Here is a 15,704-nt window from a genome sequence, read left to right on the forward strand (position 1 = left end):
CTAGCCCATTTCAGCTACAAAACCTTAATCTAAGGCCACAGTCACACCTGCACATTCTAGGAAATTAGCAAAAAATTTGTCAAAATGTGCCTTATTTCTTAATGGCACCCCAAATGCAGCTAACAGTTGCACAAAATGTACATAAACGCTGAAGGTTCACCACCCCCAGCTCCCATTCTAAGCCCTGGTATAGCCATCTCAGGGGTTCGGGGCTTAGAAATCCCTGCAGCTGAATCTCCAAAACATACTACGTCAGGAGGGACGTTTCAGAGCATTCTAATTGGTCGGTGCTGTCACATGGGTGGGCTGATTAATCAGAACCTGCATAGCCTCTCCTGTCAGGGAGGAAGAAGACGCATGAATGCCGAGGGGATTTGTAAGCCCTGGAGCCCAGAACGGGAGATTGCCATGCAACAGGTTAGTGGGACTGGAGGGGGATGAGGAGGGGATCCTTTGTAATTTCACCTTACAGATTTTTCTGTAAAGGTGAACTTGCACTTTAACAACCAGTGAATAGCAGGCTGATATGGTGCAGGCCAGGAATCTGGCCTCCGCGTCCTTCACAATGGACGAGTCTGAACAGTTGCGGGCAATGAAAAATAGTGAAAGAATGGCAAGGGGATCCCCCCTCCAATCAATACCAGCCCCCCATTTTTTTGTGTGGTAATCTCGGCCCAACCATTCAAACTTCTGGGGCATGCAAACCTGTAATCACATTACATTCCTCTACAGTTCCTCTGGTGTTCAGTGGTGCCAATCACAGTGTAAATAATACATAAACCATCTATTGTAATAAAAAGATTAAAACATACATATAAGCTCCAGAAATGTGGCATTCAATTCAGTGTCCTACATCACTCTTGCTGGCTAAATGCGTTTCAGCCAATTAGCCATCATAAGGGCCTGGCAGTGTGATATTAACATTCTGGGGTGCATGGATTTGACTGATAGACAGTACTCATCGACATTACCAGCTTTTTAAGGGGGCCCTGAAGCTTTGGTATCCTCTCTCAGCCACAACTATGTATCAGAGAATGGCCCTTATATAACGACTGTTAAGCTATTCCAGATACTGTGAGGCTCCATGCACACTGGGCTTAAAAACATGTCTGTTCCCTTGGCAGGAAAAAACACTCATATAGATAGTTTTTTTGTGCAGAGTTTAGGCAAGTTTAGGAGAGCTTGTGTTTTTTCAGCTAGAAAGCTCCAATCAGAAATGGAAACCAGAAGGTTTTGTTTTTCCAGCCTCTATAAACATGGAGCTTAAAATATGCCTATCATCATCCTAATGTGCATGGACACATAGAATAACACTGAACTGCTTCTTCAGGCAAAACACAAAACTACTGTAGAATCAGCAATTTTTAGGCCAGTGTGCATGGATCCTAAAGCGAATTCAGCATTTATAATGCAGCTGTTAAAACCTGGCTGCCTGATCCTGCCTTTACTATAAATCTACTGTAGTTTGACTGCTTGATAATGTGTTTACCATACAGTGACTGCGGCTTGACTTTTCTCTGCTACACTGGTGATATCAAACCAAGGTTACCAAGTTCCCAGTGATCTGGAGGAGGGGTAAGTGGTGGAGTTGATGAGGATAAGAAGCTTTGTCAACAATATGACCTCACACTGGAACCGGATGCTTTAGGATAAAGTAGTGAGTGTATCAACTGAACAGCTATAAAACCAACATCCCTGAACTTATATGCAATATTGCTAAGGCAGTTAACTATATTTTATAAACAGTTCAATATAATCTATATAAAAGGCTGAAGGTTTTTTACTTTTATGCAATCTATGCTCTCTCCCTCCTCATTGGCTCAGACACAGCAGCAAGAGCCACTGACTCCCACTGCTGCCAATCACAGCCAGTGAGGAGCTTGAGTGCCCCCTATAGCGAGCAGTTTGCTATGTGGGCTCTCAGCAGTGGGGGGGGGGGGGGGGAGCTCAGAGAGCCTGGGGGACATAGGAAGAGGAGGATAGGGACTGCTCGGTACAAATCCATTGCACAGACCAGGTAAGTTACATAATAGGTTAGGTTTAAAAGAGACACAAGTCCATCAAGTCCAACCTATGTGTGTGATTATATGTCAGTATTACATTGTATACCCCTGTATGTTGCGGTCGTTCAGGTGCTTATCTATTATCTTCTTGAAACTAGCAATGCCCTCCGCTGAGACTACCGCTCTTACAGTAAAGAACCCTCTACGTAGTTTAAGGTTAAACCTATTTTCATCTAATTTTAATGAGTGGCCACGAGTCTTGTTAAATTCCCTTCTGAGAAAAAGTTTTATCCCTATTGTGGGGTCACCAGTATGGTATTTGTATATTGAAATCATATCCCCCTCTTAAGCGTTTCTTCTCCAGAGAGAATAAATTCAGTGCTCGCAACCTTTCCTCATAACTACTATCCTCCAGCTTTTTTGCCCTTCTTTGTACTAGCTCCATTTCCAGTACGTACATCCTGAGGACTGGTGCCCAGAACTGGACAGCATACTCTATGTGTGGCCGGACCAGAGTCTTGTAGAGCGGGAGAATTATTGTTTTTATCTCTGGAATGAATCCCTTTTTAATGCATGCCAATATTCAGTTTGCTTTGTTAGCAGCAGCTTAGCTTTGCATATCATTGCTGAGTCTTATCTACTAGGACCCCCAGGTCCTTTTCCTTCCTAGATTCCCCCAGAGGTTCTCCCCCAGTATATACATTGCATTCATATTTTTGCCACCCAAATGCATTATTTTACATTTTTCTACATTGAACCTCATTTGCCATGTAGTTGCCCACCCCATTATTTTTTTCAAATCTTTTTGCAAGATTTCCATATCCCGAGGAGAAGTTATTGCCCTGCTTAGCTTAGCATCGTCTGCAAATACAGAGATTGAACCGTTTTCCCCATCTTCCGGGTTCGTTTATGAAAAAATTCAACAGGATTAATCCCAGCACAGAACCCAGTAAAAGTACAACATGTTTTTTTTTGTTCCTTTAGCATCACTTTAACAGTACAATTCTAAATATGATGCAAAGGGGAAAGTTTTGGAAATTATGGGTATGATGTCTCTAGTACATTTTATTATGTGTAATAAAAGAGTTGTGTAATAAAAGACCTGGTATAAGAAGGATGGATTTGGGTTTCTAGAGCACTTGGCTGACTTTTCATTGGGGTACAACCTATATGCTGAAGATGATTTGCACCAAAATGGAAGGGAGTCTGCTGTATTGGGGGAGAGGTTTATGGGAAGGCTGAAGGAGTATTTAAACTAGGATTGAGGGGAAGGCTGAATTAGATTACAATGGGGCAAACTGATCAGACATTGTTCAGTCCCTATTGGTGGGCAGAATGGGGAAACATAGGAGGAGGGCTATGGCAGATTTGAAATGGTACTATTTGTACTGAAATAAAAAATATGCAAAATACATGGGAAAAATGTGACAATGAAATGTTTGTTCACCAATGCCTGAAGTCTGCCAAACAAAATAGGTGAGTTCTAAGCTTTGGTGCATGAAGAGAACTATGATTTAACCCCCCCCTGGCGGTATTCTCAAGTCTGGCTCGGGGTGAAAATTTTGTACCATTAGCAGTAACCCCGACTCAGGAGCCAGACTCGGGACCACATCGCTGAATCCAGGGAGAGTTTACTTACCTTGTCCCCTGGATCCAGCGATGTCCCCCCGCTGTACGAGCGAGCCGTCCTCCACTCAATCTATCACGCACGGGGACAGAGAACGGCACCAAATTCAAAAAGTGAAACACACATTACATACAGTATAATGTAATCTTACAGATTACATTGCTGTATGTAATTATTTCACATCCCCTTTGTCCCTAGTGGTCTGCCCAGTGCCCTGCATGCAGTTTTATAATATAAAAACTGTTCTTTATGCCTGGGAACTGGAGATTGTCCATAGCAACCAAAACTGTCCCTTTACATCAAAAGAGGTTTTAGACCAGCTAGAAAACAGCGATAATAAATTGGAATCACTCGCAGAATTGAGCGATAGCGATTTGTGGGGAGATCCGTCATTAAATACTGAAAAGTGATGACCGTGACAATTTTGCAACTGAGCAAATTTCAGTGTTTTTGATTTGGTTACATTACTGAATCATTTTTATTATTATATTATTATTTAGTATAATTGCTTATTATATTATAATTTATGATTTAATTTTTCAAAGTTTATCATACCCGGGATGTCTGCTAGACTCTGGTTTGGATAGATTTAAGTGAGTTATTCCTAAGAATTACAGGACTACAATATAAAACGCCAAATTATCATGCAAAATAATTGTACCGCTTTCAGCACCTAAAATCCGAAATAATCATACCGCTAGGGAGGTTAATTGGTATTGCTGAATCTTGGCTTTATTCTTCACATGACTGTGCTATTAATATTCCTGGCTATGCTCTCTTACGGAAAGACAGGGTAAGACAGAGGTGTGGTGGTGTCTGTCTGCATGTGAGAAGTGATCTCAAAACCAGTGTGAATGAGGACCTAGTTGATGGAGAGTGTGATGAGGCTGAAGCATTATGAGCGGAACTGCACATGGGTGTGTGTACTACAAAGGTTATTATTGGAGTTTGTTATAGGTCACCCAATATTAATGAGGAGGTGGAGACTCAGCTCCTTGCACAGTCTTGCCACAGATTGTCAATTGGATTTAGGTCTGGACTTTGACTGGGCAATTCAAATACATGAATATGCTTTGATCTTCCCCCGTTCTTTATTTTTCAAAGACTCCTTCAATCTTGATGCTGTATGGTAATCATTCTGTATCTTTCGATCATCATTTTGCTTTTTTGATCTAATCACAGATAACCTCCCGATGAAGTGGATAATGTCTGCAAAACTAGTCGAGGAAACTGACATCTGTGATCACTTGCTTTATTGCGACTACCCACTGGTGACATACATGTGTATCGCTATTATGTTTTTAACATGTAAATGATGATTTGTTTTTTGGCATCAATAATATCATCTGTAACTTTTATAATTATATTTTTTTGTTACATTATTTATTGTACTGTTTTTATTGTACCGCAATAGTCCAACTGTTTTGTCCCCTTTTCTTTTGGTAGCCTGGTTGGGGATCAGGCTCCCAATCTTTATACTACTTGATTTCTGGATGATGGTACAAACTCCTATATCTTTATTACTGCTTTTCATTACAAGAGGTCACATTTAATCTCTCTATGCTTTGATCTAAATCATTCCATTGTAGTTCTGGCTGTATGTTTAGGGTCTGAATACAAATGCATGCCACACTTTCCACATATCTGTAAAAAAAATTGAAAACCATTTATCATTTTCCTTCCTCTTCACAATTGTGTGCCACTTTGTGTTGGTCTATAACAGGGGTGCTCAACCTGTGGCTCTCCAGCCGTTGCGGAACTACAAGTCCCATGAGGCATAGAAAGACTCCGACAGCCACAAGCATGACACCCAGAGGCAGAGGCATGATGGGACTTGTAGTTTTGCAACAGCTGGAGAGCCACAGGTTGAGCACCCCTGGTCTATAACATAAAATCCCACTAAAATACATTTAAGTTTTTGATTGCAACATGACAAAATGTGGTGTAAGGGGTGTGAATACTTGTTCAAGGCATAGTAGACTTGTTATTTTAACTTCTATAGTTGGTAAGATACTGGAGAGTTTAATAAAAAACACAGATGAGTTCTTGCTGGAAAAAAAATATTTTAAGCAAATGACAGCATGGAGTCACGAAAGACAGAAGTTGTCATAAAAATCTGATTTCTTTTTATGAGAAAGTAAGTAAAACCTTAGACAAAGGAGTGGAGGTGAAATTGTATATTTCGAATTTGCAAAAACATTTGACACAGTTTTGCCAGACAAAGGCGTGGCTGTGGATGTAATAAACTTGGATTTACACGGTTCTCCACACATGGCTAATGTGTAGGGTAAAGTCTACATGCTTGGAAAAATCAGTTAGTAAATGGATAGCAAATTGTCTGAAAGACAGTATTCAGTAGTAGTTGTGGTAGTGGTTAATGATTCATACTCTGAATGGTCTAAGGTTATTAGTGGTGTACCCCAAGGTTCATTGTTGGGACCATTACTTGTTAATATATTTGTAAATGATATAGGGTCTGGGAATCAACTTGAGGACAACCAGCCTGTCAGATTTTTCATGCGATTCTCACTATCCCACTGGGAGAACACAATAACTCAGGTTACAGGAAAGAAAATTGCACCATCTACAATCTACACAGGCTTTAGTCTTCCTGAAGCAGTCAAGGATACCATGTTTGCACTTAAAAGATTTGTTTTTGCATTAAATATATAGATTTGTAATCTATATATTTTATCCCTCCAACAACTGCGAAGATGAGATAACTCTTAAATCAAGCGGAAAACGACAAAAAAACACCTTTTTTTAAACAAAAGTTTAGCAATATAAGGAAACACATTGGACACGTATAGTAATTGCTTCACATTGAATTTTGCTTTTATGCCTAATACAAAAAGAAGTACAGTTCTGTGGAAACAAAATGAAAACACAAAGAATCAAGCCTGCTTGATTCATTTCCATGTGCTAAAGGAATTAAGTTTAGTAACTGAGAGCTCACATATAGCTTATTGAGTGGTCAGCTTCACAAGACTAATATATTCATATGCAAGTCATATTCAGATGTTGGGTATTCTTCTAATGTGATATATCTGGATTTGTACTATGGAGCTTCTGGGACTGATCCTCTGTGTGAGCACTGACCATTCAGAATCAATCTGATCACGCCCTGCAGAAAGAAAGGGAAGAAGAGTAGGGATATCAAATTCCCCAGAGTCCTACATTGTCTGCGGGGGGAACTGGAAGCTCATAACCCACTTAGGTAAGTACAATGGGGAGTTTAGGGTGTTGGATAACATTTTCATTTTTCTGAAAAGGTGAACTTAAACTTTTTGAGCTGTAAAATGTAAAATGCACATACATAAGCACACATACAAGCATATATCAAATAGAGATACTCCTGAAACATAATTCCATGTATGCACACTTTTGTTTAGTTGTATGTGTACTTTAGTAAATAATAATACACTCTAACACTAACATTTTTAGGTATTATTTTACAACATAGGTATAGACAAAGAATATGTATTGAAGTATTTACCTCACTGATTCAGACATTTCCACATCTGGCAGAACTACTGTAATGCTACCATCTAGTTGCGCCTTTGCATTTACCAAAGGTTTCACACCCAGCATGTTAGGGGCTGTGCGGACAGCGACATTCTGCTGAAGACCACTCAAGGAGTTTCCATGATTGGTAAGCGTAAAAGTATAATGTGTTTTGGGTTTCAGGTTTGTAATTAACTTCTTTGTTGTTCGTCCATCTACATCCACTGTCTGCATATTATACTGAATCTTGAGCAACAGAAGAGCACAGCATGAACAACAAGCATTAAAGAATATACAAGTAATAAATACTTTTAGCTGACACTAAAAACAAGCCAACAACATGAATTTAAGTCCTATTATGTTATCCACCAAAAGTGAAAAACCTTTGCGTCAGAAAGGCACACAGGACATATAGCGACTAGTGATAGTTTTTAACATCTCAGCTCTCCGCTGGGCTGAGGTATATGGATTACCTTGTCCTATGTAGCTCGGTGCTTCCTAAGACATGGCTAATTTGACAGCAGTTTGGAAGGAGACAGATCCATCTTACTTACAGCTTGTCTCAGCTCAGAGGACTTTCCTATGTTAAGCCACAACTTGTCTCAGGAAAGTGCTACAACAGAGTTACAATTACTGCAGTTACAATTGATCCATCACCTCCCAAGCTGCTGCTGGATTTGCTGTGTGGGGAGGGGGGCAGCTCAGATTTAATAACCAGATCCAGGGAACACCTGGCTACATAGAACAACATAGAACAATGTAAACCATTTGTAATGGAAGCTCTTGTTTAAACCATGTTATACACTGAATGCTCAGTAACTGACTAAAAAATTGCAATACTGATTGCTCAGTTGTGGCCACAAAAAAATTAAAATCTGCTCTGCTGCCTGATCTGGTCCTCTGGTTCAATAATCAGCAAATCTGTCTGTATATTTTGTACCAGTTAAAAAAAATAAAAATAAAATAAAAATCAACAAGGTAGTCATCCTGCCCTAAACAATACCAGTCAGCACACCCGGCCATATAAGCTTGTTATTTTAGAGGCTGTCAGTGTGCATGGCCCTCTCCATGTGGATACTGACTTTAACACTCTTCTCCTTTGGGGCGGGTCCCTCAAGGGTGTAACAGAGAAAAGAAACTGAGGCCCCAATAACAATACAGAAAAATGCTGATACCAGACTTTACCATCATTCTGGCAATGCAGAAACGGTTGGGCTCTGAAACCCTTAAAGGGGTTGTAAAGGTAATTTTTGAGCTAGTGCATTGTTGGTTCACTTATCTTTTCCTTTGATTTCCCTTCTAAATGTTTTTTTGCTTTGTCTGAATATCTCACTTCCTGTTTCTCCTCAGTAAACTTCTCACCATCATTCGAGCTGGTGGTTAGTCAGCCAGAACAGCTTACTGAACAGCTTACTGAGGAGGAACAGGAAGTGAAAAATTCAGACAAAGAAAACAAAGAAAAAAAAACATTTAGAAGGGAAATCGAAGGAAAAGATAAGTGAACCAACAATGCACTAGCTTAAAGGAAGCTATGTAGAAAATAAAAAATTTACCTTTACAACCCCTTTAATTGTACTAACTTTGGAACAGGTACATATTTACTATTGTAATTTTTTTTTTTAGAACGAAAGAGAAGACTTGGTATGGGAGAGAAAGGCCTGGTTCACACACGCGTTTTGCACATAGGGCAGCCAATTCACTTCAATTGGCTTTTCTACTTGCAGGAAGGCAGGGAAAGAAGTCCCCAACCCCCTTTTTTAAGATCACGCCTCCCGAAACTGTGTGGTGCTGCGGCACCATGTGGTTTCACACACTCAAAAATACAGATCTTTTGCTGATACGTGGAGGTGCCATTAAGAATTGATAGCGCTCTCACGCGTCTGCTAAACAGTTTCTGACTTGCATAATGTGAACCTAATCTTACGTTGTATCATTAATATCAGTATTTTTATATTTCAAAGTCAAATAAGCATCCTCTTTAAATGCTTGTTACTTGAACAACTAGTCAATAGCCAATATGTAAATCAGTGAGCTGATCTGCATGGCTGAGCAACAAATTACTGTGCCTATAAGGAGAATCTGGAGACTATGTTGTTCACAGCAGGGAGCACAGGATTCAACATATACTGTACCCAGGATATAGGCAGACACCTTGGCACTGGCAAATTAGGCTCAGGTCTCTGAATGCGGAACTTATAAAATATTCAACAGTGAGAATACTCAAGAGTATTACTTTGTTTGTATTTTTTGTAACCCGTGATGTTGGGGTGTTTTTCTCTTTAAAGAAACCCTGTCACCAACTTTAAAAAATCATGTTTACTTGCAGTGTTTCCCTTTTTTCATAGATAATTTTTTATTTGCTTCCAATTAGCCCTTGTGCTTGAAAGAAAATATGACTGTGCAGTTCTCAAGCACAGCTATCTCCCTTCTTGCAGTCATAGTCTTCTCCTCTTCTAACATTGTCTAATTACTCTCTGTCATCCACCCCTCCCCTCATCTCCCTACATAACCCTTTATTAAGCTGCCCTGGTAGAGGCTAGAAGAAAAACTATAAAAGGTCCATTGAGTGACAGCCCTGATTTTGTTGGGCCTGCTGATATCACATCCAAGATGGAAGTGCTCAACATCAGTCTTAGGGTATTTGGATTTCTACACATGCAAACTTTCAAGCATACAAAATGTTAAATACACATACAGTGCCTTGCGAAAGTATTCAGCCCCCTTGAACTTTTCAACCTTTTGCCACATTTCAGGCTTCAAACATAAAGATATAAAATTGTGAAGTGGAACTAAATCTATTGGATTTTTGAAACTTTTTAACTAATAAAAAAATGAAAAGTGGGGCGTGCAAAATTATTCGGCCCCCTTGCGTTAATACTTTGTAGAGCCACCTTTTGCTGCGATTACAGCTGCAAGTCGCTTGGGGTATGTCTCTATCAGTTTTGCACATCGAGAGACTGAAATTCTTGCCCATTCTTCCTTGCAAAACAGCTCGAGCTCAGTGAGGTTGGATGGAGAGCGTTTGTGAACAGCAGTTTTCAGCTCTTTCCACAGATTCTCGATTGGATTCAGGTCTGGACTTTGACTTGGCCATTCTAACACCTGGATACATTTATTTGTGAACCATTCCTTTGTAGATTTTGCTGTATGTTTGGGATCATTGTCTTGTTGGAAGATAAATCTCCGTCCCAGTTTCAGGTCTTTTGCAGACTCCAACAGGTTTTCATCCAGAATGGTCCTGTATTTGGCTGCATCCATCTTCCCCTCAATTTTAACCATTTTCCCTGTCCCTGCTGAAGAAAAGCAGGCCCAAACCACGATGCTGCCACCACCATGTTTGACAGTGGGGATGGTGTGTTGAGGGTGATGAGCTGTGTTGCTTTTACGCCAAACATATCGTTTTGCATTGTGGGCAAAAAGTTCGATTTTGGTTTCATCTGACCAGAGCACCTTCTTCCACATGTTTGGTGTGTTTCCCAGGTGGCTTGTGGCAAACTTTAGACGAGACTTTTTATGGATATCTTTGAGAAATGGCTTTCTTCTTGCCACTCTTCCATAAAGGCCAGATTTGTGCAGTGTACGACTGATTGTTGTCCTATGGACAGACTCTCCCACCTCAGCTGTAGTTCTCTGCAGTTCATCCAGAGTGATCATGGGCCTCTTGGCTGCATCTCTGATCAGTCTTCTCCTTGTCTGAGCTGAAAGTTTAGAGGGACGGCCAGGTCTTGGTAGATTTGCAGTGGTCTGATACTCCTTCCATTTCAAAATGATCGCTTGCACAGTGCTCCTTGGGATGTTTAAAGCTTGGGAAATCTTTTTGTATCCAAATCCGGCTTTAAACTTCTCCACAACAGTATTACGGACCTGCCTGGTGTGTTCCTTGGTCTTCATGATGCTCTCTGCGCTTTCAACAGAACCCTGAGACTATCACAGAGCAGGTGCATTTATACAGAGACTTGATTACACACAGGTGGATTCTATTTATCACCATCAGTCATTTAGGACAACATTGGATCATTCAGAGATCCTCGCTGAACTTCTGGAGTGAGTTTGTTGCACTGAAAGTAAAGGGGCCGAATAATTTTGCATGCACCACTTTTCAGTTTTTTATTTGCTAAAAAAGTTTAGATTATCCAATAGATTTCGTTCCACTTCACAATTGTGTCCCACTTGTTGGTGATTCTTCACAAAAAAATTAAATTTTATATCTTTATGTTTGAAGCCTGAAATGTTCCAAAAGGTTGAAAAGTTCAAGGGAGCCGAATACTTTCGCAAGGCACTGTATATTCTTATGGGAATACGTTTGTTGAAATTAATGGTCTGGTGACAGGGTCTCTAACTTTTTCTTGTATTGTAAGTGGATCCCATCACTTTAAAAGTCACAGAAACAAGTCAGTTGTGCATTATTCCCTCTAATGCCCACATCACCATTTGGAGTGATGTGGGCATATGTCCATGTATTGGGGACATAGCTTTCTTCAGGGCTATTATACTGTGTTATATGCCTGTTACGTATTTCCTGTGTTATGAGGGCTGTTTTCTGTTGACTGTACCATGTGCTTTGCTAAAGAGCGAAATAAAAATAAAACTTTAAATACAAAGCCCAATGGCTAGCACTGACCTGATGTTTTGAAAAGACTAACTTTTTTTGGGCCCCTCTCTTGAGACACTGTACTGGTCCTAATATGTTTATTAACAGGTATCTGCATGATGTCGGGCTCTCATACTCTTAGTCTTTTAGCCACTGTTATTCTAGCCTGAATGACTGATGTATTTGTTGGCTATCATTCAATAAAACCCCTTTTTTAATAAAAAAAAAAAGAAAAAAGAAAAAGAAAAAAAACTGGTGTACTGGGTGATATTAAATCTGTGTTTAATCCCAAAGTTTGGTAAAGGGGATATTATATAGTATGTTTCTATTAAAGCTGCTGCCCATCTCTCCATTATGTAAAAACATTTTTTAAAAATTTTAATTCGCCAAGATTCCCAGACTCCTTGACCAGGGTGGAAATGGTAATGATCCATAAAGGGAAAATCCTGTTCTTGAAAATGCTTGGTACTTTTTATGGAAATAGGAACTTCCTTGTACATTAGTTTCCCCAGACCGAAGAACCTTTTCAGTAAAAGATATATGATCCATCCTAATACCTTGTATGGTGTTATTGAGTTGTAATTTTCAGGAAACTCCCAGCTAAGGAGAACAGAAGTCTTTGTTACCATTCTGACCTTGAAATTTTTTGGCATTACTGAAAAACAGCAAAGACAAAAGAAAGATTACCAGAACAAGTTATTAAAACAGAAAATTCCATTTTGAAACTAGTGTTTATAAAATTACACTGAAGTGTATGAAAAGAAAAACTGAATTAGTGTTTTTTTTTGTAAGCTGCATCCATGTCTACAAACCCACACTTTGCTTCATGACTCTAAAACCAGAAATGCCATTACGATATTACTAAATGGATTAGTTAAAAAAAAACAATATTTAGGTATGAAATATGTAAACAAGTATATTTCAAGGCACATATTAAAAGGAAGGTGACAGAGAAGGCATCCCACCTTAAATGCCACTGGTGGACCCAGAAACTCAAGAGAAGTGTCTTAACTAGACTTTAAGAAAAGAAAAAGCACTTACCTGACCATACTTTCAGATTCACTCAGTTATTAGTAAAATAAAATAAAAATACCATTCCAATTATTACAGTCACACTGGAGCTGGAGGATTCAGGCGCTGCTTGCTTTCAAGAACCAAAACTAAAAGCCAAGGAAATAAGACTGATAAGGCCTACCTTGATTTAGATGAAAAGTGCGGTACTGGACACTTGGACTGTAAGGCCCAGGCCCTTTACTGGTGTGTGCACGTATTTTGACTTCATACACAGTGTTAGGCTTCAGATTGCTCAGCAAGCAAGAGCTTTGAGAAGATGGTAGGTCCAATTCCAACACTTTTTCAGGAATTTCAGCAACCCAGTAGGCTACTGTATACTTGGTGATATCCCCATTCTTTTCGGCCAAAACAGGAGGCAGCCAGTTTAGCTGGATAGTTACAGAACTGATATTACCAGGCTCAATCAATAGAGGGTAACCTTTAGGTGCTTCCCCTGGTATATCAAACTCTTTTACAGCTTCCTCACTAAAGCCCGCCCGGCCTTTGACCGCCATTTTAAAAATGTATTTTGCTCCTTTATGAACATTGGTGGCTGTGTATGTCTTTTGTTGAGGTCCAAACTCTAGTGTTGATAAAACTTTAGCATCATGGCGCCCAAACTGTAGGCGGTACCCTAGGATGTGCTCAACTGACTCACTTGGTGGTCCCCATTGTAATTGTAGGCTGCTCTCCGATGTCTGATGCACAGAAAAGTCAGGTTTTCCAGGAACTGTAATAAGAAAATTGAAAAAAAAAAGTTTATCTGATGCATTTTATGATTACTAGTTAAAAATACACTTTAATTACCGTTTTCCTTACAGGCAAACAAATCTCAACATCTGAATGCACATGGCCTATTAGAGGGTACTTAAATTTAAATGCTTATTAAAATGAGAAAAAGTAAGCACACTACTACCACTTGAATTAACTAGAGATGTTGTTTTACACAAGCGCTCACAATAAATGTTTGATCTTAGAACATATATTCTAACAAGGAAACCTATATAAACATATTGAGTTGTATTCCAGAACAAATGTGTGAAGTAACAAGGTTAGTCTATAAATAAATGGCTTACATTTTACAAAAAAATAAAAAATTTAAGTTTGAGCTCAAATGTATACATGTCTATGAAAAAAGGACAATCCACTCACATGTTTAAACTGTATAAAGTACACAATATGACAGTGTATTAAAGTGTTTTGTAGGAATGTAGTATATCATGGGTGTAATTTTGTAAACATGTAATATTTACCAGATAAAGTCACCATTTCCCATGAATGCCCCCTCGAGTTTAATTACCATCAATAGCCTGGTAAACATTACATGTTTGTGGTTAATATACACAAAAAATAATATTTTTGTACCAACATCCACTGTTTATGGTTATGAATTACAAAAGCCATATTTTCTGAAAATAACTTTTGAATGATGGTCGGTTCATAATGTCTAAATATGTAGAATTCTGGCCACATCAATATTTTAATTCAGATTAAAAGTAATATTATAGACTCACTTGTTTTTAGCAAGAAGAAAAAAAAGAGGTTTATACTTACCTGCTTTGTGTAAATATATTGTACAGAGCAGCTGCTTACCGCCTCTTTTGGGGTCGTCTGTCCACTCCCCCTCTCCTAAATGTGCCCCCATAGCAAGCCGCTTGCTATGGGTGCACATGTGCAGGCGCGCTCCTGTGCCAGGCTGTGTGCATCCACAGAAACACACAGCACAGCTCAATCCTGCCTCCCCCTTACTGAACTTGACTGACAGCAGCGGGAACCAATGGCTCCCGCTGCTATCAGTTTGTCTTGTGAGGCCAGTGCTGCTGCAGACAGGTACGGCAGTGGATCGGGGGGGTGGGGGGGGGGGGAGGAACAGGCAGTGGAAGGTATTTTTCCTTAGTGCAGGTAATGCATTAACCATCTGACCTCCAGAAGATTTACGGCCTCTGCATGACCAGGCCATTTTTTGCGATACGCAAATGCGTTACTTTAACTGAACATTGTCATGTAGTGCGACACTGAACCCAAATTATTTTGGTGGTATTTGATCACCTCTGCATTTTTGATTTTTTGCTCTATAAACAAAAAACCAACAGTTGTGAAAAAAATATATATATACATTTTACTCTGTTATACAACATATCAAATTTCTTCATAAATTTAGGTCAATATGTATTCAGCTATATATTTTTGGTAAAAAAAAATCCCAATAAGCGTATATTTATATTGGTTTGCACAAAAATTATAGCATCTACAAACTATGGGATATGTTTTTTTACTCGTAATGGTGGTGATCAGCGACTGAAGCAGGACTGTGATATTGCGGTGGACAATTTGGACACTTTTTGGGGACCAGTGACATTATTACAGTGATCAATGCTAAAAAAAAATATGTAATGCCACTGTACTAATGACACTGGCTGGGAAGGGGTTAACATCAGGTGTGATCAAAGGATTAAATGTGTACCTAGCCAGTGTTTATGCACTGTGTGTGAGGTGCTTTTACTAGGGGAAGGCATGTATCCATGTCCCTGCTTTGTAGTACCACAGTATCCATGCCTTCCCCACTGACAGAATGGCAATCTGCCTTGTTTACATAGGCAGACTGCTGCTCTGCCTGTGTATCGATTGATCGGCCGGTGCCAGACGACATTGAGTCTACTGTACCTGCTGCTGGGCATGCGCATGCCGTACCCGGAAGAGCCGGATCACGTATATAAACCTGATCTGGCCCACAGATGCCGCCCTGTAGCAGTAAAACTGCTATGGGGCAGACCTGAACTAGTTAAGGCAGCCTTTCTCAACCTTTTCAAAACAGTGGAACCCTTGAAATACCTTTCCGGTCAAAAGGAACCCCTGCTAAAAATTATATATCTACAACTCATGATACATTAGTGTGACAGACAGTGAGAAGAATGTTCCTTACACG

General features: G+C 39.6%; 1 protein-coding gene across 23 annotated transcripts in view; it reads right to left on the reverse strand.

The window, feature by feature from the left end:
- The window catches only part of PTPRS (protein tyrosine phosphatase receptor type S), a 733,740-nt gene that overhangs the window by 288,100 nt on the left and 429,936 nt on the right, over positions 1–15,704 (reverse strand). For 16 of the 23 annotated variants that reach the window (XM_077475694.1, XM_077475692.1, XM_077475693.1 and 13 more), the window contains 3 exons: positions 12,921–13,508; positions 12,283–12,380; positions 7,127–7,380 (listed from right to left, as the gene is read on the reverse strand). In XM_077475694.1, coding sequence (XP_077331820.1) covers positions 7,127–7,380; positions 12,283–12,380; positions 12,921–13,508 — 940 coding nt within the window. The remainder of the gene's footprint in view (positions 1–7,126; positions 7,381–12,282; positions 12,381–12,920; positions 13,509–15,704) is intronic. The other 7 variants (XM_077475705.1, XM_077475711.1, XM_077475704.1 and 4 more) reach the window with 2 other exon arrangements.

This window comes from Lithobates pipiens, unplaced genomic scaffold, assembly GCF_037356315.1.
Source record: "Lithobates pipiens isolate NorthernLeopardFrog02 unplaced genomic scaffold, aLitPip1_a1.2 Scaffold_13, whole genome shotgun sequence".
In the NCBI taxonomy this organism is placed as follows: Eukaryota; Metazoa; Chordata; class Amphibia; order Anura; family Ranidae; genus Lithobates; species Lithobates pipiens.